Genomic DNA, 23,441 nt, shown 5'->3' on the forward strand with positions numbered 1-23,441 from the left:
AGGCTCTTGTTCCTCTTTTCATTATAATTGGGAGATTGAAAAGTTGTGTGAAAGAGATTTTCATCACCCTGTGACTGTAAATCCTAATGTTCTGTTGCAAATATTTTGCAGTCGAGGCAGAAAGTATCAGGTGTGACATCAAGAAACACATTCTAAATGATTTAGTTTAACTTGCTTCTCCTTGTTCACCAGACCAATCACATAACTGCAAGCTGAAAGGGAATTGTCCATGGATCGGTTCTCTACCCCTGTGTAGTTCAGAGCAAGCAACACACAATGACTCCGTTAAAGTGAAAAAAACCAGAGATGGAAACTATGTTGGACATGAGATCTTTATAGCTCTAGTTCCCGACGGAGCCACTGGCTGGCAGCACCCTTCTGGGTCCAATCACTTAGTCACACAAGCCTTTTTTGGCGGATCCCTTGAAACCTTCTCTTGGACCCCGAGAGGCTGCAGATGCCCAGTTGAGTACCCCTGCTCCAGAGGAAGACACAAACTAGTTTCTCATATCTGCTTATTTGCATTCAACGTGTGCAGGCAGAAAACTTCTATGCAACCTTTGAAAAGACAGTTTAGTCTGCACTCTTCAGCAGCAGAATCAGACACAAACAGGTCACAGAGCAACAATATTTCACTTCAATTTCTGATAACTCCACTGTATGGCTTAATAATTTTAATACTTTTGTAGAGAATTATGATCATCTGTATCCAGTAGGCAATGTGACATGGCAAGAAGCCAAAGAAGAGCATGCAATCTCACTCATTCAGACCTCCAAGCCCTTCTATAGGCATTGAAAATAAAGACAAGGAGAATTCTGGGTATGGGTGACACCAAGTCACCCAGAATTATCACCCAAGCCACCTGGGAGGGAGATGGTACTGACTGCCAATTCTGTTACCCACCCCACCCCCTCCCCTCCCCCGTACCTACAAAACAGTGCAGCAACACTTATCCCATCCTCAGCCAAGGAAGCAAGGGAATACACTGCACATTTTCCCCTTTTCTTCCCCACTCACCCTGGGTACCGGCACACACTTTTCACCCTCGTAAAGCAACACTTGCTCAACTAATCCATAATAGTCTTCTTTCCAGCTCAACATCTTATGCTATGGCTACCCAGCTCCTCTTACAGCAATTATTTACATCCAAAACCTGAAAACCACTTCCTCCCCTTTAACAGCCTTGTACTCCAATGTCACTTACTTCACCTCTCTCATGTCACTTGGCAAACACTCCTCAACTGCCCTCATTCATTCTACCTTCTTGCAGGAAGAATTGGCACACAATGACACACTGGAGGCGCATCCTTAAAATACCTAGGAGTCACAGCTGCAGTGATATTACTGCGTCTCAGAACAGCAGCACAAGCCAGGCCTCCATCCATCCCCAGCACAGCACTATATCAATAGAACATAGGAGACAGCATTTTATCAATAGAACATGGGAGACAGTTCAATCTGCCATAAAACAAGCAGACATGAAACCAGGACCCTCTCTGTTCTATGGGCTTTTTTAGAGTGTGAGCAATTAACCTATCATAGAATCATGCAGCATAGAAGGAGGCTCTTCAACACATTGTCTGTGTGCTGGCTCTTTGAAAGGGCCAATTAGTTACACTTCCCTGCCCTTTTGCCACTGCCCTGCAAATTTTCCTTTTCAAGTATATAACAAATTCCCTTTTGAAAGTTACTGTTGAATCTGCTTTCGTCACACTTTCAGGCAATGCATTCCAGATTGTAACAACTTACCACATAAAAAAATTATTTTCATCTCCCTTTGGTTCTTTTGCCAATTATCAAAAATTGGTATCCTCTGGTTACCCACCCTCCTGCCAGAAGGAACAGTTTTTCCATATTTACTCTATCAAAACCACTCATAATGTTGAAGACCTCTATAAAATCTTCCCTTAACCTTCTCTTCTCCAAGCCATACAATCCCAGCTTCTCTAGTCTCCTAACATACTTAAAGTTCGTCAACCCTGGTATTATTCTGGGAAATCTTCTCTGCAACTTCTTCAAGTCGACCTTCTTAAAGTGTGACACCCAGAATTGGACATAATATTCCAACTGAGCCTGAACCAGTGATTTATAAATGTTTAGCAAAACTTTGCTTTTGAACTCTATACCTCGATTGATAAAGCAAAGGAGTTCATATGTTTTTGTAACAACTTTATCAACGTGTCCTGCAACCTTCAAAGATTTGTGTATGTGAACTCCCATGTCTCTTTGCACCCACTTTAAAATTGTATCATTTAGTTTATATTGCCATTCTTCTTCTCAAAGTGCATCACTTCATATGTGTCTGCATTAAACCTAATTTAACATGTATCTGCCGATTTCATCCGTCTGTCAATGTCTTCCTGAAGTCTACTATTCTCTTCACTGTTCACTAAATTTCCAAATTTTGTGTCCTTCTCCTGCAATCCTGGCTCTCAGGTGGCACCTTGAATAAGCACAAGCATAGGTGCCCATAGGAAATGTTACACCTGTTTTTGAGAAGCCCTGACTGTGGTTAAGAGGAGTGGGCCTGAAAATCCACCAGTGATCTGACCCTGTAAGAAACAAGTGCAGGTGTCTAAGCAGAATGCCAAAGAAAAACAACACTTCAACAATGATTTCTTACTTGCAAGAATCTGAATTCAAAAGATCTTCAGACTCTTGCTGTTTCAGGGACTCCTCACTTCTGCCTTGAACAGCTGATTGTAGAATTACATAGAAGTTTTACAGTGCAGAAATTGGCCATTTAGTCTATGCCAGTACTTGTGCTCCACTCAAGCTTCCTCCCACTTAACTTCATCTCACCCTATCAACCTAACATTCAAAGGACAAAAGAACAAAGAACAAAGAACAGTACAGCACAGGAACAGGCCATTCGGCCCTCCAAGCCTGCGACGATCTTGATGCCTGCCTAAACTAACATCTTCTGCACTTCCGGGGCCCATATCCCTCTATTCCCTTCCTATTCATGTATTTGTCAAGATGTCTCTTAAACGTCACGATCGTATCTGCTTCCACCACCTCCCCTGGCAGCAAGTTCCAGGCACTCACCACCCTCTGTGTAAAAAACTTGCCTCGCACATCCCCTCTAAACTTTGCCCCTCGCACCTTAAACCTATGTCCCCTAGTAACTGACTCTTCCACCCTGGGAAAAAGCTTCCGACTATCCACTCTGTCCATGCCGCTCATAACTTTGTAAACCTCTATCATGTCGCCCCTCCACCTCCGTCGTTCCAGTGAAAACAATCCGAGTTTTTCCAACCTCTCCTCATAGCTAATGCCCTCCAGACCAGGCAACATCCTGGTAAACCTCCTCTGTACCCTCTCCAAAGCCTCCACGTCCTTCTGGTAGTGTGGCGACCAGAATTGCACGCAATATTCTAAGTGTGGCCTAACTAAGGTTCTGTACAGCTGCAACATGACTTGCCAATTTTTATACTCTATGCCCCGACCGATGAAGGCAAGCATGCCGTATGCCTTCTTGACTACCTTATCCACCTGCGTTGCCACTTTCAGTGACCTGTGGACCTGTACGCCCAGATCTCTCTGCCTGTCAATACTCCTAAGGGTTCTGCCATTTACTGTATACCTCCCACCTGCATTAGACCTTCCAAAATGCATTACCTCACATTTGTCCGGATTAAACTCCATCTGCCATTTCTCCGCCCAAGTCTCCAACCGATCTATATCCTGCTGTATCCTCTGACAATCCTCATCATTATCCGCAACTCCACCAACCTTTGTCTGCAAACTTACTAATGAGACGAGCTACATACAGACAGCAAAGGTCCCAGCACCGATCCCTATGGAACACCACTAATCACATCCCTCCATTCAGAAAAGCACCCTTCCACTGCTACCCTCTGTTTTCTATGACTGAGCCAGTTCTGTATCCATCTTGCCAGCTCACCTCTGATCCCGTGTGACTTCACCTTTTGTACCAGTCTGCCATGCGGGACCTTGTCAAAGGCTTTACTAAAGTCCATATAGATAACATCCACTGCCCTTCCTTCATCAATCATCTTCGTCACTTCCTGAAAAAACTCAATCAAATTAGTAAGACACGACCTCCCCTTCACAAAACCATGCTGTCTCTCGCTAATAAGTTCGTTTGTTTCCAAATGGGAGTAAATCCTGTCCCAAATAATCCTCTCTAATAGTTTCCCTACCACTGACGTAAGGCTCACCGGCCTATAGTTTCCTGGATTATCCTTGCCACACTTCTTAAACAAAGGAACAACATTGGCTATTCGCCAGTCCTCTGGGATCTCACCTGTAGCCAATGAGGATGCAAAGATTTCTGTCAAGGCCCCAGCAATTTCCTCCCTTGCCTCCCTCAGTATTCTAGGGTAGATCCCATCAGGCCCTGGGGACTTATCTACCTTAATGCTTTGCAAGACACCCAACACCTCCTCCTTTTTGATAATGAGATGGCTGAGACTATCTGCACTCCTTTCCCTCGGCTCATCATCCACCAAGTCCTTCTCTTTGGTGAATACTGATGCTAAGTACTCATTTAGCACCTCGCCCATTTCCTCTGGCTCCACACATAGATTTCCATCTCTGTCCTTGAGTGTGCCAACCCTTTCCCTGGTTAACCTCTTGCTCTTTATATACGTATAAAAAGCCTTGGGATTTTCCTTAATCCTGTTTGTCAATGACTTTTCATGACCCCTTTTAGCCCTCCTAACTACTTGCTTCAGTTCCTCCCTATTGTCTTTATATTCCTCAAGTGCTTCGTCTGTTCCTAGCCTTCCAGCCCTTACAAATGCTTCCTTTTTCTTTTTGACTAGGCTCACAATATCCCGCGTTATCCAAGCTTCCCGAAACTTGCCAAACTTGTCTTTCTTCCTCACAGGAACATGCTGGTCCTGAATTCTAATCAGCTGACGTTTGAAAGACTCCCACATGTCAGATGTTGATTTACCCTCAAACAGCCGCCCCCAATCTAAATTCTTCAGTTCCTGCCTAATATTGTTTCTATATTCAATTCCTTTCTTCCTCATGTACTTATCTAGCTTCCCCTTCATGCACCTATGCTATTCACCTCAACTATTCCATGTGGTAGTGAGTTCCACAATTTAAATTCTCGTCTCCATCTACCCCTTCAAAATTTTAAAGACCTCTATCAGTTCACATCTCAGTCTTCCCTTTACTAGAGAAAAGAGCCACAGCCTTTTCAGTTTGCCCTGATAGTTGTATTCTCTTAGTTCCGGTATCATCTTTGTCAATCATTTTTGCATTTTCTCCAGTGGTTCTATGTCAATTTTGTTGTATGAAGCCCAGAACTGTCTTCAGTACTGCAAGTGTGGTTTAACCAAGGTTCTATACAAATTTAGCATAACTTTTCTGCTCTTCAATTCTATTTTACTAACAATGGACTCTGGTGATTTGTTTGCACGTTTTATGGATTTGTAAACATTTTTAACTTTGGTGCCGACAGCTGTTAATTTAAGTGCAGCAGTGGTTTTAACCTGGCAGGGTTTTGCCATTGGCTGTCACTTTGACACATTCAAATGAGTTCAGTTATAACTCAGGGAGTAGATTGCTGCAGAAGTGCAAGGAAACTCAGGAGAAGCCGTTTCAAGCCGAAATGGCTCCCACCCAAATTGTCACTTCAAAATAGTTGTGCCTCCTTGGTAAATATGCAGGAAAGAGTGAGGAAATAGATCCCCAATGATTTTTAACAATTGGTCTGAGATATATTTTAGGGGATTCAATTTCCTGTTTTCTCCCATTTTTCAATGCGAGAAATGAAACCCGAGCGAAACCCAAGTATTATAATTGGCAATAAAATGACTTTATTACTCCTTATACAGTACAATGTTTCTATTGATCCAACTAAGACAGACTAATATAATGTAAAGGTTGGTTTCATAGAAATCATAGAATGGTTACAGCACAGAAAGAGGCCATTTGGCCCATAGTGCCCATGCCAGAGCTCTGCAAGAGCAACTCAGCTAGTCCCACTACCCTGCTGATTCCCCGTAGCCCTGCAAACTTTCTCTCTTCAGGTGCTCATCCAAAAAAAAGGGGGAGGGATGGTGGTATAAGGAGATCATTGCAATGCTAGAGAAAAAGGATGTCCCAGAGGGGTCGAGGACAGAATCAATTTGGCTAGAGCTAAGGAGCAAAAAATGTGCAGTTACATTGCTCAGTGTTGTCTATATGGCACCAGCTAGTGGAAAGGAACAAATTTGCAAGGAAATTACAGAGAGGTGCAAAAATTATAGGGTAGTTATAATGGGAGATTTCAATTATCCAAGAATAGACTGGGATAGTAGTAGTGTAAAGGGCAGTGAGGGACAAGAGTTCCTCGAGTGTGTTCAGGAAAATTTTCTACAGAAGTATGTTTCCAGCCCAATGAGAAAGAAGGCATTGCTAGACCTGGTTCTTGGGAAGGAGTTGGGCCAAGTGGATCAAGTATCAGTAGGAAATCATTTAGGGGACAGTGATCATTGCGTCATAAGGTTTAGGCTGACTATGGAAAAGGACCAAGAACAATCCAGAGTAATAATAATTAACTGGGGGGAAAACCAACTTCAATGGGGTAAGAATAGAGCTGGGTGAATAAATTGGAGTCAAAATTTGGAAGGAAAAATAGTAGCTGAACAATGGGCTACCTTCAAAGAAGAGATAGTTCCGGCACAGGCAAGGTATGTTCCCTCGAAGGGGAAAGGTAGGGTAAACAAATCCAGAGCTCCCTAGATGACAGAAGAGGTAAAGATTAAGATAAAGAAGAAAAAGCGTGCTTATGACAGATGCCAGGTAGAAAATACTATTGGGAACCAGGCTGAATATAGAAGGTCCAGAGGGGAAGTGAAAAAGCAAATAAGAGAAGCAAAGAGAGAGCATGAAAAGAGATTGGGAGCTAACATTAAAGGTAACCCCAAAGTTTTCTATAGACATATAAATAGTGAAAGGGTGGAAAAGGAGGAGTTGGGTCGATTAGGGACCAGAAAGGGGATTTACACATGGAGGCAGAGGGCATAGCTGAAGTATTTAATGAATACTTTGCATCTGTCTTTACCAAGGAAGAAGGTGCAATGGTGAAAGAAGAGCTTTTCAAAATCATGAGGGGTTTGGACAGAGTAGATAGAGAGAAACTGTTCCCACTCGTGAAAGGATCAAGAACAAGAGGGCACAGATTTAAAGTAATTGGTAAGAGAAGCAAAAGTGACATGAGGAAAAACATTTTCACTCAGCGAGTGGTTAAGGTCTGAAATGCCTGAGAGTCTGGTGGAGGCAGGTTCAATTGAAGCATTCAAAAGGGAATTGGACTGTTATATGAGAAGAATGTGCAGGGTTACGGGGAGAAGGCAGGGGAATGGAACTGAGTGAATTACTCTTTCGGAGAGCTGGTGCGGGCATGATGGGCCGAATGGTCTGTGATTCTGTGAATTCCATTTTGAAAGCTCTGATTGAATGTGCTTCTACAATAGTCCCAGCCAATGCATTCCACTTGCTGTATAAAGAAAGATTTTCCTCATGTCGCTGTGAGTTCTTTTGCTAATTGCCTTAAGTCGCTGTCCTCCGGTTCTTGACACTTCCACCAATGGAGAGAGTTTCTCTCTGTCTACTCTGTATAAATCCCTCATGATTTTGAACACCTCCATTAAATCTCCTCTCAACCTTGTCTTCTCTAAGGAGAACAACCCTAGCCTCTCCAATCTATCATTGTAACTGAAGTTTCTCATCCCCGGAACCATTCTCATAAATATTTTCTGCACCCTCTCTAAAGCCTTCACGTCATTCCTAAAGTGTGGTGTCCCGAATTGGACACAATACTCCAGTTGAGTCTGAAGCAGTGTTTTATAAAGGTTTACCATAATTTCCTTGTTTTTGTACTCTATGCCTCTATTTATAAAGCCCAGGATTCTGTAGGCCTATTTAACCACTTTCTCAACGTGTCATGCCACCTTCAATGATTTGTGCACGTATACCACCAAGTCCCTCTGTTCCTGCACCTCCTATAGAATTGTGTCATTTATTTTATATTGCCTCTCCTTGTTCTTCCTGCCAAAATGTACCACTTAATGCTCTCTGCATTGAATTTCATCTACCACATATCCGGCCATTCTATCAATTTGTCTATGTTCTCTTGAAGTCTATCACCATCCTACTCACATTTCATAATACTTCCAAGTTTTGTGTCATCTGCAAATTTTGAAACTGTGTCCTGTACACCCAAACCTAGGTCATTAATCTATATCAGGAAAAGCAGTGGTCTTAGTACTGACCCCTGGGGAACCCCACTGTATACCTTTCTCCAGTCTGTAAAACAACTGTTCACCACTACTCTCTGCTTCCTATCACTCAGCCAACTTTATATCCAACCTAACACTATCGTTTTTGTTCCATGGGCTTCAACTTTGCAGGCATGTCCATTATGTAGCGCTTTATCAAACATCTTTTGAAAGTCCATATACACTACATCAACCACATTTTCCTCATCAACCCTCTCTGTTAACTCATCAAAAAATGCAATAAAGTTAAACACAATTTGACTGTCACAAATCAGCACTCGCTTTCTGTAATTAATCTGCACTTGTCCAAGTAGCCATTAAATTTGTCCCGGATTATTGTCTCTAAAAGCTTTCCCACCACCAAGATTAAACTGACTGGCCTGTAGTTCCTGGGTTTATCCTTACACCTTCTTTTGAACAAGGGTGTAATATTTGCAATTCTTCAGTCCTCTGTCACCACCCCACATCTAAGGAGGATTGGAAGATTATGGCCAGTACCTCCACAATTTTGACCCTTATTTCCCTCAGCATCCTCAGATGCATCCTATCCAGTCTTGATGACTTATCAACTTTAAGTACAGTCAGACTTTCTAATACCTCCTCTTTAGCAATTTTTAGCCCATTAGGTATCCCAACTACCTCCTCTTACACTAGGACTTTGGCAGCATCTTCTTCCTCGATAAATACAGATGCAAAATATTCATTTAGTACATCAGCATGCTCTCTGCCTCCAGGTGTAGATCTCCTTTTTGGTCCCTAATTGGTCCACCCCTCCACTAGCTACCACTTTATTATCTATAGACTTTTCAATTTCCCTTTATGTTAGTTGCCAGTCTTTTCTCATACTTTCACTTTGCCTCATTATCTTTTTCACTTCCACTCTGAACTTTCTATATTCAACCAAGTTCTCACTTATATTATCAGCCTGACATTGGTCATACTCACCCTTTTTCTGCTTTACTTCCTTACTCTTCCATCATCCAGGGAGCTCTGGCTTGGGTTGGAGTACGATTCCCCCTTGTGTACCTTGACTGTACCCAAACCATCTCCTCTTTAAACGCAGTCCATTGTTCCGTTACAGTTCTGTCTGCCAATCTTTGATTCCAGTTTACCTGCACAGATCTGTTCTCAGCCACTGAAATTGTCCCTCCTCCAATTAAGTATTTTTACTTTAGATTGCTCCTTTTTCCATGGTTAACCTAAAACTGATGATAATCTGATCACTGTTCCCTAAAAGTTCCCTGACTGACACTTGATCCACTTGAACCAGATCGTCAATGCCTCCTTCCTCGTTGGGCTGGAAACATACTGATCAAGAAAATTCTCCTGAAAACACTTCAGAAACTCTTCCCCATCTCTCCCCTTTACACTATTACTATCCTGTTCTCTATTAGGATAATTGAAGTCCCCCATTATTACTGCCCCTATAGTTTTTTCACCTCTTTGTAATTTCCCTGCAAACTTACTCCTCTATATCTTTCCCACTAGTCGGTAACCTATAGCATACACCTAATAGTGCAAAGGTACCTTTATTGTTTCTTAGCTCTAACCAAATAGATTCTGTCCTTGAATCCTCCAGGACATCCTCTTTCTCCAGTAATTCACACCACCAACTTTGGGCTGAGTTTTAACCACAGAAGGCTATAACACTTCAGCAACTCCAAGACAAGGAACATTCAGGCCTGCAACACCGTTATAAAATTTCCTCCCAAAAGAGCTCTGAAGGTTCTTTAAGCAATGGACTCCTGTACGGTAACTTGGATTTAATTGTATCCTACCCTTTTCTCTCTATTTATCTATTCTCGCCACACTACCAGAAGGACGTGGAGGCTTTGGAGAGGGTACAGAAGAGGTTTACTAAGATGTTGCCTGGTCTGGAGGGCATTAGCTATGAGGAGAGGTTGGATAAACATGGATTGTTTTCACTGGAACGACGGAGGTGGAGGGGCGACATGATAGAGGTTTACAAAGTTATGAGCGGCATGGACAGAATGGATAGTCAGAAGCTTTTTCCCAGGGTGGAAGAGTCAGTTACTAGGGGACATAGGTTTAAGGTGTGAGAGGCAAAATTTAGAGGGGATGTGCGAGGCAAGTTCTTTACACAGAGGGTGGTGAGTGCCTGGAACGTGCCGCCGGGGGAGGTGGTGGAAGCAGATACGATAGCAACGTTTAAGAGACATCTTGACAAATACATGAATAGGAAGGGAATAGAGGGATACGGTCCCCGGAAGTGCAGAAGGTTTTAGTTTAGGCAGGCATCAAGATCGGCGCAGGCTTGGAGGGCCGAATGGCCTGTTCCTGTGCTGTACTGTTCTTTGTATATGCATGTGTGTGTGAATGCATTTGTGGGTGAAGGAGCGACCATTTCGGGAATTGTTTAAAATTGAGAAAACCTGTCTTATGTCTGTTTATTTGGCTCTAAAAACACTCAGGGACTAACAAACTGGGCTAAATTTTATGCTCCTCTGAAAGGCGGGTTTTTAGTTGGGGGGGGCGGAGAATTAGCATGGAGCCTTCTGCCATGGAACTCGATGTCATAATGCTGCGTTCCACTTCTGCTGGAGGCAGTGAAGTGCTGTGGCGGCATCTCCGCACCACCGCGACGGCACTGGCATTTACATATGTTCAACACTCTTTGGCATACATCTGAACCTAACGATCTTACCAGGCATTCACAATCTTGTGTTGGATGTGCGGCATTCACCTGCCTTCAGATTCACGTCTTTAAAACGCTAGTGGCACCAAGGCGAGAGTCCTCAGTGACTCGAAAGGGTAATTTACTTTACCACTGTTATCTAGGGAAGTGGTTGGTTGCAAGCATTGCATTGTCTGTGGTGGGGGTGGGCTTGGTTTGGATGAACTCTGCAATTAGTGTGTCTGTGGCAGTGGGGTAGTGGTTGGGATAACTCAGCAAGTGTAGAGGTAATTTTCTTTCAGAAGGACAGTGCAGGGCACTCAAATGTTGTTGGTTTGCTCATGATGGCTCGCACTTTTGGAAATGTTGCAGTTCCAACATCAATCCATACCATAGAGCTAATGTAGGCTTCCCGTAACCAACATTCCAACATCTCTTTGCACAGGTAGGTAAGCTTAACCTTTGAAGGAAGCTGAAGGTCTGAAGAGGATAGAAATGGATATGATTCAAAACAAGAAATGCTGGAAATACTCAACAGGTCTGCCAGCATCTGTGGAGAGAGAAGCAGAGTTAACATTTCAGGTCAGTGACTTCATCAGAACTGATGGTCACTGACCTGAAATCGTTAACTCTGCTTCTCTCTCCACAGAAGCTGTCAGACCTGCTGAGTCTTTCCAGCATTTCTTGTTTTTATTTCAGATTTCCAGCATTTGCAGTATTTTGCTTTTGTTATATGGATATGATTCATATGTTTTCTTGGACCGCCGTGCTGTGCTGAGGCGAATCCACTGGAGGTGGGCCAAAGAGGCAGCTGTAGTGCACGAGGAGCCTCCCAGACATGAGCAGCAGCAGCCCAGAACACAACAAAGAGCACAGATACAGTCGCAAGTATTTCGAGCTTTGAATACAAAAGTAGGAGGTTATGCTTCAGCTATACAGGGCATTGGTGAGACCATATATGGAGTACTGTGTACAGTACTGGTCTCCTTATTTAAGGAAGGATGTAAATGCATTGGAGGCAGTACAGAGAAGGTTTACTAGACTAATACCTGGAATGGGCGGGCTATCTTACGAGGAAAGACTGGACAGGCTAGGCTTGTATCCGAGGGAATATAGATGAGTAAGAGGTGACTTGATTGAAACATATAAGATCCTGAGGGGTCTTGACAGGGTGGATGTGGAAAGGATGTTTCCCCTTGTGGGAAAATCTAGAACTAGGGGTCACTGTTTAAAAATAAGGGATTGCCCATGCCAGACAGAGTTGAGAATTTTTTTCTCTCAGAGGCTCTGGAATTCTCTTCCTCAAAAGACAGTGGAAGCAGAGTATTTGAATATTTTTAACGCAGAGGTAGATAGATTGTTGATAAGCAAGTGGGTGGAAGGTTATCGGGGGTAGGTGGAAATGCGGAGTCATCAGTTCAGCCATGAACTTATTGAATGGTGGAGCAGGCTTAAAGGCCGAGTGGCCTACTCCTGCTCCTAATTTGTATGTTCGTATTGTAACTCGCCTGACATACCTGCAGATATCTGAGCAGAACTGCCGGAGAAGACTGTGGCTGTCCAGACAGGCTGTCACAGACCTCTGTGCACTGTCAATCACGATTTGTGACCATTGGGTTTTGGTGGTCACCCTATGCCTGTGGCTCTGAAGATTACTGTGGCTCTAAACTTTTTATGCCTCTGGATCATTCCAGGGATTCACCGGGGACATGTGTGGTGTCTCTCAATCCGCAGCACACCGTTGCATCAAGGAGGTCACCAATGCTCTGTTCAGGAGGGCTGATGAGTATGTGCACTACAGGACAGACTTCCTGGGAAGCTGCCATGACTCATTCGTACTTCGGCAGTCCCAGGTGCCACATCTTTTCACTCCCTCCACTCGCCTTCCAGATTGGATTCTCGGGGTTAAGGGCTACCCATTGAGGATATGGCTTCTGACACCTGTAAGCAATCCCAGCAATGATGCAGAAAAGCGTTACAACGCTTGTCATGGCTCCACCAGAGCAACCATCGAGCTGACCATTGATATGCTGAAGATGCGTTCCGCTGCCTTAATAGATCCAGTAGAGCTCTTCACTATGCCTCATAGAAGGTTGGGCACAGCTTTGTGATTTGCTGCGTTCTACATAACATAGCACTACAGAGGGAGGAGGCATTGCCAGAGAAGACATGTGGGAGTATGAAACTTCCTCTGACAAAGAAGACACAGAGAGCACACAAGTTTAAGCAGCTGTGGAAGATCCCTGCAGAGATGGAGGGCAGACATCTCGAGCAGCACGCATGGGAGGCAAGTCAAAGCCTTATAATGGAGCATTTCCAAAATCCATGCCTTGCAATAAATATACTGACAAAAACTCACCCTCATGCATGTAGTATCAAGTTTTCTGCCTCCATACTACATTGCCCTCCAGCATGAATGACAACATCCAATTCAGCAAGTGCCCATGTGACATTATTCGAGTAATGAAACAATCATGCTCATTGGCATGTTAATGATGTCAATGGTCACTTTGCCAATTTCACCTGGTGTTTGACGGGATTGCAGTAGTTACACTCACGCCATGGTGGAATCTGGTTATCCATCAATGAAGGTTGAGGATTTGCACCAATGAACTTTTAATTACATTAAACATGAGCTATCTATTTCACCCATGAATACCCATGCATGTCAAGGTGTCTTTTTGATATGTTTGTGTGTGCTCCTGCATGGTAGATCCCCTGTGATAGCAACTGGACTGGAGGCACGCTGCTGATAATGATGCCTCTTGGCTTGGGATGGCGTCGGATGGTGTCCTCTGGATGCCTGAGGCCTGGAGGCTCCGTCTTCCTGAAGGCTTCCTGCACTGGTGCAGAGTGCACTCAGGCATCGTGGCTGCTGGAGCTTGGCTCACTGGCGGAGGGGATGAGGAGCCAGCGTGCACACTCGAATCACCCTGAGGGGAGACCCTAGATGTGGAGCGCATCCTCTCCTCCTCCCTCTCAAAACTCCTTAGAGCATCCCTGCCCACTGGAGAAGGACTAGGAACTGGAACATTCTCCAAACTCCTGGTCCTTATCTCGCCCTGCCACTGCTGAGTGGACCTCTGGCCAAGGTGAGGTTTTACAGGTCATTGCGCATCTGTGGAATGTGGATCTCCAAGAGGATTACCAACCTCTTGATGGATGAAGCCATTCACTCATATGCCTGGGACATGGCAGTGTTCATGGTATGGATGGACTCCCCCACCATCCGCTTAAGTCTACACCTCCGCTAGATATTACCTTATCTCTCCCTGCAGCTCCAACATGCCCTGTGCTGCTGAAACCAGTGGCTCAACATCAGCCTGGGGCTCAGCATGGGCCTAGCCACCCACAGACCTCTGACTGTCAGAGGCCTCGGCTGTCTCAGCCTCCACCAGCTGCTCGGCCACGTGTGTTGTGCTCTCATGGGATTGTGACCCTGATTGTAAAGCCGAGCGGATTCCCACCGAGGTGAAAGTATCTGCGCTGGTGGAAGGTGCAGGAGAGTCATGGGAAGGTGCATCCTCTGAGTGCTCCTCCTCCTCAGAAGTTGTCGACAGTCTCTCGGGGTCTGTGGTCTCCTGCGAACAGCAACCTGCAAAATTCAATGCAACAACATATGCTTGGGCTAGGCTACAGATATCCCATTAAGGACAGCATGCCAGAACTAATTCACCGTGATTATTGAATTTGTATCTGATCGGCAATTATCCCTTTCTTGTGCTGGGACCCCGAGCTCCATGTCTGAGATAGCGAGTTCTCTTTGGCTCCCAGCTAGTTGTAGTGCCTCCTCTTCGGCTTGACTTAAAGGACGCAGATCATCCATTCCTCCACCAGTCCTGGTTGTCTTCCTCCTGTTATGGGCCCTCTTCTCCTTAAACAGCAAGGATGCAGATATTGAACATTGCCAAACTTCAACATCAAGGTTCTACTAATGTGGGCGTTTATCAATACCTGGGGGATGCTTTGTCTGGTATACTGACTCCAGCTGTCATGGGTCTAACTTGAGGTATTAACGAGAGAGACTTGATTCACAGAGGCAGTCAGTCATATGCCAGTGATCTGCTATGACCTCCCTGTCTTTGAATGGCAGTGGCACCCATGTGGTATACGGTACAGTGACAACCAGAGCACACCAAGCAATTTTGGAGTGTGCCATTAACCTTTGCTGAATGCAGGTTGACCCTCTTCCTACACTGGATTCAGTTTTGTCGGGTGACCCTATGGCTACTAACCTCCTCTGCTATCTCCGTTCGGGCTTGCTTAGTCAGACGGAAGGACCTCTTCTTGCCATCGCTGGGGAAGGACCTCCTGCCTTTTCCTTGCAGCCTGGAGGAGAATCAGCAGGGAGGCATCACTGAACCGTGGGGCCAACCTTGCTCGGACCTCTGACAGGATCAGAAGGATGCCCAGTGGGGCGGCTTCCTGAGTTTTAACTTTTTGTAACAGCATGGAGTGTTGCTTCAGTGAGCTTCAATAGAATGCAGGAAGACAGTGAATGCAGGGATGGCAGGCTTTTAAAGATGGCACAAGCACCTGGCCCTGGAGGCCTGCTACCCGCCCTGAACCTGACGGGACCTGACGACATGTGTCGGGTTCGGGTCGGGTCAGGCCCATCTTCTGGGGCCGGCTTTCGGGCTCGGCTTGAGTCGGGCCGAGTCCAGATCAAGTCCAGTCGGGTCGGGTCGGGCCGGACACACACGGTAAGTGCTCTGCTGGTAAGTATTAAAAATAAAAACACTTAACCCGAGCTGGGAGTCCAGGACAAAACTGAGTCTGCGCAGTGAGCGAGTGACATCACTATGACATCTCGTGCATGCGCTGCAGGTTCGATGTCAGGAAGATAAGTAAATGTATGGCCGGGTCGGGCCGAGTAGCGGCGGGTTCGGTTCAGGTTGGGCTCAGTGCAAAATCGGAGGGATTCGGGCCAGGTCAGGCTTGGGCCTGCTGTGGTACGGTCGGGTTTGGGTCGGGTTCTTTTTCCTGACCTAAAGCAGGCCTCTACCTGGCCCTACATCAGGCAACGCCGTGAACATAGTGTCCATTTTCACCCCCGCCACGTAATTGGGAAGGGGATGGCTGCCCCCATTATGCAAAATGGCCACCCGCTGCATAATTGCAGCAGCACGGCCGATCACAGGACAAGTGGGAGCACCACCATTTTGTTCACCCGTCACCGCTCCCAGCGGCATGACCATAAAATTCAGTCCACCATTTTTAACAAAACTCTATCTGCGATCAGTTGGAAGGTGAAAAGTGGGAGCCACCCACACCACTTACCACCTGTCCGAAACAAGTTAGAGAACAAGATGCACTCAGGGACTCCTGCACTACCTGCCTGGTTCTCCTAATCTGGTGGTCACCCATTCCCTCTCTGCCTGCATACTCTTAAGCTGTTGGGTAACCACCTCCAGAAACATACTATCCACGTAGCTGTTAGCCTCACAGATACACTGTCGTGATGCCAGCTGCTGCTCGAGCTCTGAAACCCAGAGCTTGTGCTCCTCCAGCTGAAAACACTTCCTGTACATGCAATTTTCCAGGAAAAAAGAAATGTTCTGGAGTTCCCACATAGCACAGGGAGGCAATGGTGTAGTGGTATTGTCACTGGATGAGTAATACAGAGGCCTAGTCTAATGCTCTGGGGACATGGGTTTGAATCGCATTTGAAATTTAAATTCAATTAATAAATCAGGAATTAAAGCTAGTCTAATGGTGACCATGAAACCATTATCAATTGTTGTAAAAACCTGTCTGGTTCACTAATGTCCTTGAGGGAAGGAAAGCTACTGTCCTTACCTGGTCTGGATGTGACTCCAGCCCGCAGCAATGTGGTTAACTCTAAATACCCTCTGAAATGGCCTGGTAAGCCACTAAGTTGTATCAAACTGCTATGAAGTCTAAGAAAAGGAATGAAACCAGACGGACCACCCGGCATTGGCCTAGGCACTGGAAACGCCAATGGCAAACCCAGCCCTGTGGCCCATCAAAGTCCTCCTCACCAACATCAGGGGGCTTGTGCCAAAGTTGGGAGAGCTATCCCACAGACTAGTCAAGCAACAGCCTGACATAGTCATACTCATGAAATCATACCTGACAGACAATGTCCCAGACACTGGCATCATCATCCCCGGGTATGTCCTGTTCCACCGGCAGGACAGATCCACCAGAAGTGGCAGCACAGTGATAATACAGTCTGCAGAGAGTTCCCTGGGAGTTCTTAACATTGATGATGGATCCCATGAAGTCTCATGGCATCAAGTCAAATATGGGCAAGGAAATCCCCTGCTGATTACCACCGACCGTGCCCCCTACCCGCCTTGGCTGATGAATCAGTGCTTCCCCATGTTGGAAGAAGCACTGATGGTAACAAAGGCATAGAATGGAGTCTGGGTGGGGGACTTCAAAGTCCATCACCAAGAGTTATTCATTGGCACCACTACTGACCGGGTTGGCTGAGCCCTTAAGGACACAACTGCTGGACTGGGTCTGCGGGAAGTAGTGAGGGAACCAACAAGAGGAAAGAACCTACTTGACTTCATCCTCACCAATCTACCTGTTGCAAATGCTTCTGTCCATGACAGTACTGGTGTGAGTGACCACCGCACAGTCTTTGTGGAGACGAAGTCCCGTCTTCACATTGAGGATACCCTCCATCGTGTTGTGTGGCACTACCACCATGCTAAATGGGATAAATTTCGAACAGATCTAGCAATGTAAAACTGGGAATCCATGTGGCACTATGGGCCATCAACAGCAGCAGAATTGTACTCAACCACAAACTGTAACCTCACGGATATCCCCCACTCTACCATTATCATCAAGCTGGGGGACCAACCTGGTTCGTTGAAGAGTGCAGGAGGGCATGCAAGGAGCAGCACCAGCATACCTCAAAATGAGGTGTCAGCCTGGTGAAGCTACAACACAGGACTACTTTCATGCCAAACAGCAGAAGCAGCATACAATAGACATAGCTAAGCGATCCCACAACCAACGAATCTGATCAAAGCTCTGCAGTCCTGCCACATCCAGTCATGAATGGAGGTGGACAATTAAACAACTAACAGGAAGAGGAGGCTCCACAAATATCCCCATCCTCAATGATGGGGAAACCCAGCACATCAGTACAAAAGACAAGGCTGAAGCATTGGCATCCATCTTCAGCCAGAAGTGCCGAATGGATGATCTATCTCAGCCTCCTCTTGAGGTCCCCAGCATCACAGATGCCAGTCTTCAGCCAATCCAATTCACTCCATGTGATAGCAAGAAACAGCTGAAGGCAATGGATACTGCAAAGGCTATGGCATCTACCCGGCAACGTGGAAAATTGCCCAGGTATGGCCTGTGCACAAAAAGCAGGACAAATCCAACCCAGCCAATTACTGCCCTATCAGTCTATTCTCGATCAGCAGCAAAGTGATGGAAGGGATCGTCGACAGTGCTATCAAGCGGCACTTGCTCAGCAATAACCTGCTCACTAACACTGTTTGGGTTCTGTCAGGGCCACACAGCTTCTGACTTCATTACATCCTTGGTCCAAACATGGACAAAAGAGCTGAACTCAAAAGGTGAGGTGAGAATGACTGCCCTTGACATCAAGACAGCATTTGACCGAGTATAACATCACACAAGTGCCAAGCAATGACCATCTCAAAGAAGAAAATCTAACCATCTCAACACTCAAGAAGTTCGACACCATCCAGGACAAAGCAACCAGCTTGATTGGCAGCCAATCCGCCACCTCCAACATTCACTCCCTTCACCACTGACGCACAGTGGCAGCAGTGGGTACCATCTAGAAGATGCACTGCAGCAACTCACCAAGGCTCCTTTGACAGCACCTTCCAAACCCGCAACCTCTACCATTTCGAAGGACAGGGCAACAGATGCATGGGAACACCACCACTTGCAAGTTGCCCTCCAAGTCACATGCCATCCTGACTTGGAACTATATCGCTGTTGCTTCACTGTCACTGGGTCAAAATTTTGGAATTCCCTTCCTAACAGCACTGTGGTGTACCTACACCCCAAGAACTGCAGCAGATCAAGATGGCAGCTCACCACCACCTTCTCAAGGGCAATTAGGGATGGACAATTAATGCTGGCCTAGTCAGTGATGCCCACATCCCATGGACAAATTAAAAAAAATTCCAAGGATTCATTAGAAATATATACAAAGTTTTCCAACTCTTTTGTTTTTGGAACACTTCATGCATTGCTGAAGTCAGGTATTGTACTAATTTCCACACTGGGTGTTTTCCGCTTCTGCATAACATGCTAGCCTATTCACGTCGCACACAAAATTGCAAATTTCAGTTCTTTGGAAATATTATGCTTTTTATGCCTTTTTTACTCCAAACACCAGTTGTAACACTTGGGTCCTCTAGATTCACAATCCAAATTAAATATCTTTCTCAATCCCCGGTGATAAACGCCCAGTCATCCCAAAACGGCATTTATAACTTAACTAGTAAGTTACACTGAATTTTATCCCCGTGTGCAATCAATGGTCGGCTTCATACTTAATAAACTTTTATGAAGAAAATATATTTATAAAAGTAGGTTAGTTTAATGAGAGTTAACTAAAAGATTAATGAAAGTGTCCGAGTGATTTTCTCGTTGGACAACTTCGCCACCTACTTATTTTATATTAAGTTAAGGAGTTCCAACTCTTTGCGAATTGAATATTTTATAAAACTTTTCACGACTGACTACAGCTGTATTCTTCTTCACCTCTCTTCCCCCGCTATCACCCAGCCAGTCAATGGAATGGAACAAAATCCAATCCTTCTGGCGTGAAACTGCAAGGGAAAGAATGTGGGTTAATGTCAATAAACTTGAATCGCTGGCCATCGCTGGCAAGCTGCAGCGGATTCAAAGCGGGATTTACATCCAGTTTTTACACTCAGTAGTATTTCAAAATGTAGTTACTTTTTCCTCTCCAGATTTAATAGTTCCAAACGGGAGATTCAGAATCATTCCTTTACAGAACGGTTTGGACAAAGTAAAAGACAAACTTTACCCTTTCCATAAACTCCTCATCCCTTTGGCGAGCAGTTCTTTTCTTGCCTGATTCGGCGCCGAGTAAAGGAAGAATGAGCCAGGTGAAGAGCAGCAGCCGAGCCAAGGAGCCCATGTTGGGAGAACCAGTATGAGAACTAAGACCCAAAGGTGGGGCAGAGAATTCACTCAGATCCCACTCGCACAGCCCCTCGCTACACTTTCCGTCTGCTTCAGATCATGAACATCAACATCTGCCGGGATTTCAGGAATGTCTCGGCCCAAACACTGACTCACTTCTGTCTGCAGCTCCACTTCACGTCAAATGAAGAGTGCGAATGTTTGAAACTTTCAAAACTACAGATTAAATCTTTGTCAGAAAGTTTAGATTTCTTGTCGGAATGAAAATAAAGACATGGATGGAAAAACAAGTTTGTGGTTAGTAAAGGCCTGGTCAGGATATAGATTGCACGTTATAAACCGCCGCTAGTTTTGAGAACAAAGACGGATCTGTATCCCTTTGCAGCTGAAAACTGAATGAATGCAGCTTTCAAGCTGCATATTATAAACGTGGCGTGTCAACAGATTTGGACAGATCACAAAGCGCAAATGATAGGATTCGTAAATAATATGCTTCAAAAATATAGTTACCAGAGCTGCTCTTCGAATTACAATACATCTTAACATAAGTGTCCATTTCTGTTGGCTGAGCAGTTTAATCAGTGGGTATTCACCGATGTTCCACTTTTTAAAAATTCATTCATGGGATGTGGGCGTCGCTGGCCAGGCCAGCATTTATTGCCTATCCCTAATTGCCCTTGAGAAGGTGGTGGTGAGCTGCCTTCTTGAACCCACAGTGCTGTTAGGAAGGGAGTTCCAGGATTTTGACCCAGCGATAGTGAAGGAACAGCGATATAGTTCCAAGTCAGGATGGTGTGTGACTTGGAGGGGAACTTGCAGGTGGTGGTGTTCCCATGTATGTGCTGCCCTTGTCCTTCTAGTTGGTAGAGGTCGCGGGTTTGGAAGGTGCTGTCTAAGGAGCCTTGGTGCATTGCTGCAGTGCATCTTGCAGATGGTACACACTGCTGCCACTGTGCGTTGGTGGTGGAGGGAGTGAATGTTTGTAGATGGGGTGCCAATCAAGCGGACTGCTTTGTCCTGGATGGTGTCGAGCTTCTTGAGTGTTGTTGGAGCTGCACCCATCCAGGCAAGTGGAGAGTATTCCATCACACTCCTGACTTGTGCCTTGTAGATGGTGGACAGGCTTTGGGGAGTCAGGAGGTGAGTTACTCGCCTGAGGATTCCTAGCCTCTATCCTGTTCTTGTAGTCACAGTATTTATATGGCTACTCCAGTTCAGTTTCTGGTCAATGGTAACCCCTAGGATGTTGATAGTGGAGGATTCAGCGATGGTAATGCCGTTGAATGTCAAGGGGAGATGGTTAGATTCTCTCTTGTTGGAGATGGTCATTGCCTGGCACTTGTGTGGCACGAATGTTACTTGCCACTTAACAGCCCAAGCCTGGATATTGTCTAAGTCTTGCTGCATTTCTACATGGACTGCTTCAGTATCTGAGGAGTCACGAATGGTGCTGAACATTGTGCAATCATCAGCGAACATCCCCACTTCTGACCTTATGATTGAAGGAAGGTCATTGATGAAGCAGCTGAAGATGGTTGGGCCTAGGACACTACCCTGAGGAACTCCTGCAGTGATGTCCTGGAGCTCAGATGATTGACCTCCAACAACCACAACCAACTTCCTTTGTGCCAGGTATGACTCCGGCCAACGGAGGGTTTTTCCCCTGATTCCCATTGACCTCAGTTTTGCTAGGACTCCTTGATGCCATACTCGGTCAAATACTGCCTTGATGTCAAGGGCAGTCACACTCACCTCACGTCTTGAGTTCAGCTCTTTCGTCCATGTTTGAACCAAGGCTGTAATGAGGTCAGGAGCTGAGTGGCCCTGGCGGAACCCAAACTGAGCGTCACTGAGCAGGTTATTGCTCAGCAAGTGCCGCTTGATGGCACTGTTGATGACACCTTCCATCACTTTACTGATGATTGAGAGTAGGCTAATGGGGCGGTAATTGGCCGGGTTGGATTTGTCCTGCTTTTTGTGTACAGGACATACCTGGGCAATTTTCCACATTGCAGGGTAGATGCCAGTGTTGTAGCTGTACTGGAACAGCTTGGCTAGGGGCGCGGCAAGTTCTGGAGCACAGGTCTTCAGGACTATTGCTGGAATATTGTCAGGGCCCATAGCTTTTGCAGTATCCAGTGCCTTCAGTCGTTTCTTGATATCACGTGGAGTGAATCGAATTGGCTGAAGTCTGGCATCTGTGATGCTGGGGACTTCAGGAGGAGGCCGAGATGGATCATCAACTCGGCACTTCTGGCTGAAGATTGTTGCTAATGCTTCAGCCTGATCTTTCGCACTGAAATGCTGGGCTCCCCCATCATTGAGGATGGGGATATTTGTGGAGCCACCTCCTCCAGTTAGTTGTTTAATTGTCCACCACCATTCTCAGCTGGATGTGGCAGGACTGCAGAGCTAAGATCTGATCCGTTGGTTATGGGATCGCTTAGCTCTGTCTATCGCATGCTGCTTACGCAGTTTGGCATGCACGTAGTCCTGGGTTGTAGCTTCACCAGGTTGACACCTCATTTTGAGGTATGCCTGGTGCTGCTCCTGGCATGCCCTCCTGCACTCTTCATTGAACCAGGGTTGGTCTCCTGGCTTGATGGTAATGGTAGAGTGGGGGATATGCTGGGCTATGAGTTTACAGATTGTGGTTGAGTACAATTCTGCTGCTGCTGATGGCCCACAGCTCCTCATGGATGCCCAGTTTTGCATTGCTATATCTGTTCGAATTTTAGCCCATTCAGCACGGTGATAGTGCCACACAACACGATGGACGGTATCCTCAATGTGAAGGCGGGACTTCGTCTCCACAAGGACTGTGCAGTGGTCACTCCTACCAATACCGCCATGGACAGATGCATCTGCGGCAGGCAGATTGCTGAGGACGAGGTTGAGTATGTTTTTCCCTAATGTTGGTTCCCCCACCACCTGCCGCAGACCCAGTCTAGCAGCCATGTCCTTTAGGACTCGGCCAGCTCAGTCAGTAGTGGTGCTACCGAGCCACTCTTGGTGATGGACATTGAAGTCCCCCATCCAGAATACATTTTGTGCCCTTGCCACCCTCAGTGCTTCCTCCAAGTGGTGTTCAACATGGAGGAGTACTGAGTCATCAGGTGAGGGAGGGCGGTAGGTGGTAATCAGAAGGAGGTTACCTTGCCCATGTTTGACCTGTTGCCATGAGACTTCATGGGGTCCGGATTCGATGTTGAGTACTCACAGGGCAACTCCCTCCCTACTGTATACCACTGTCCCACCACCTCTGCTGGGTCTGTCCTGCCGGTGGGACAGGACGTACCCAGGGATGGTGATGGCAGTGTCTGGGACATTATCTGTAAGGTATGATTCCGTGAGTATGACTATGTCAGGCTGTTGCTTGACTAGTCTGTGGAACAGCTCTTACAACTTTGGCACAAGCCCC

At 45.9% G+C, this 23,441-nt stretch overlaps 1 protein-coding gene across 1 annotated transcript in view; it reads right to left on the reverse strand.

Annotated features, from left to right (window-relative positions):
* LOC137369639 (collagen triple helix repeat-containing protein 1-like) overlaps nt 1-20,015 on the reverse strand; it is a 57,731-nt gene extending 37,716 nt beyond the window's left edge. Inside the window, exon 1 of the mRNA XM_068030973.1 lies at nt 19,902-20,015. Coding sequence (XP_067887074.1) covers nt 19,902-20,015 — 114 coding nt within the window. The remainder of the gene's footprint in view (nt 1-19,901) is intronic.
* Nucleotides 20,016-23,441: the final 3,426 nt, after the last annotated feature.

The sequence above is a fragment of the Heterodontus francisci genome, chromosome 5, assembly GCF_036365525.1.
Source record: "Heterodontus francisci isolate sHetFra1 chromosome 5, sHetFra1.hap1, whole genome shotgun sequence".
In the NCBI taxonomy this organism is placed as follows: domain Eukaryota; kingdom Metazoa; phylum Chordata; class Chondrichthyes; order Heterodontiformes; family Heterodontidae; genus Heterodontus; species Heterodontus francisci.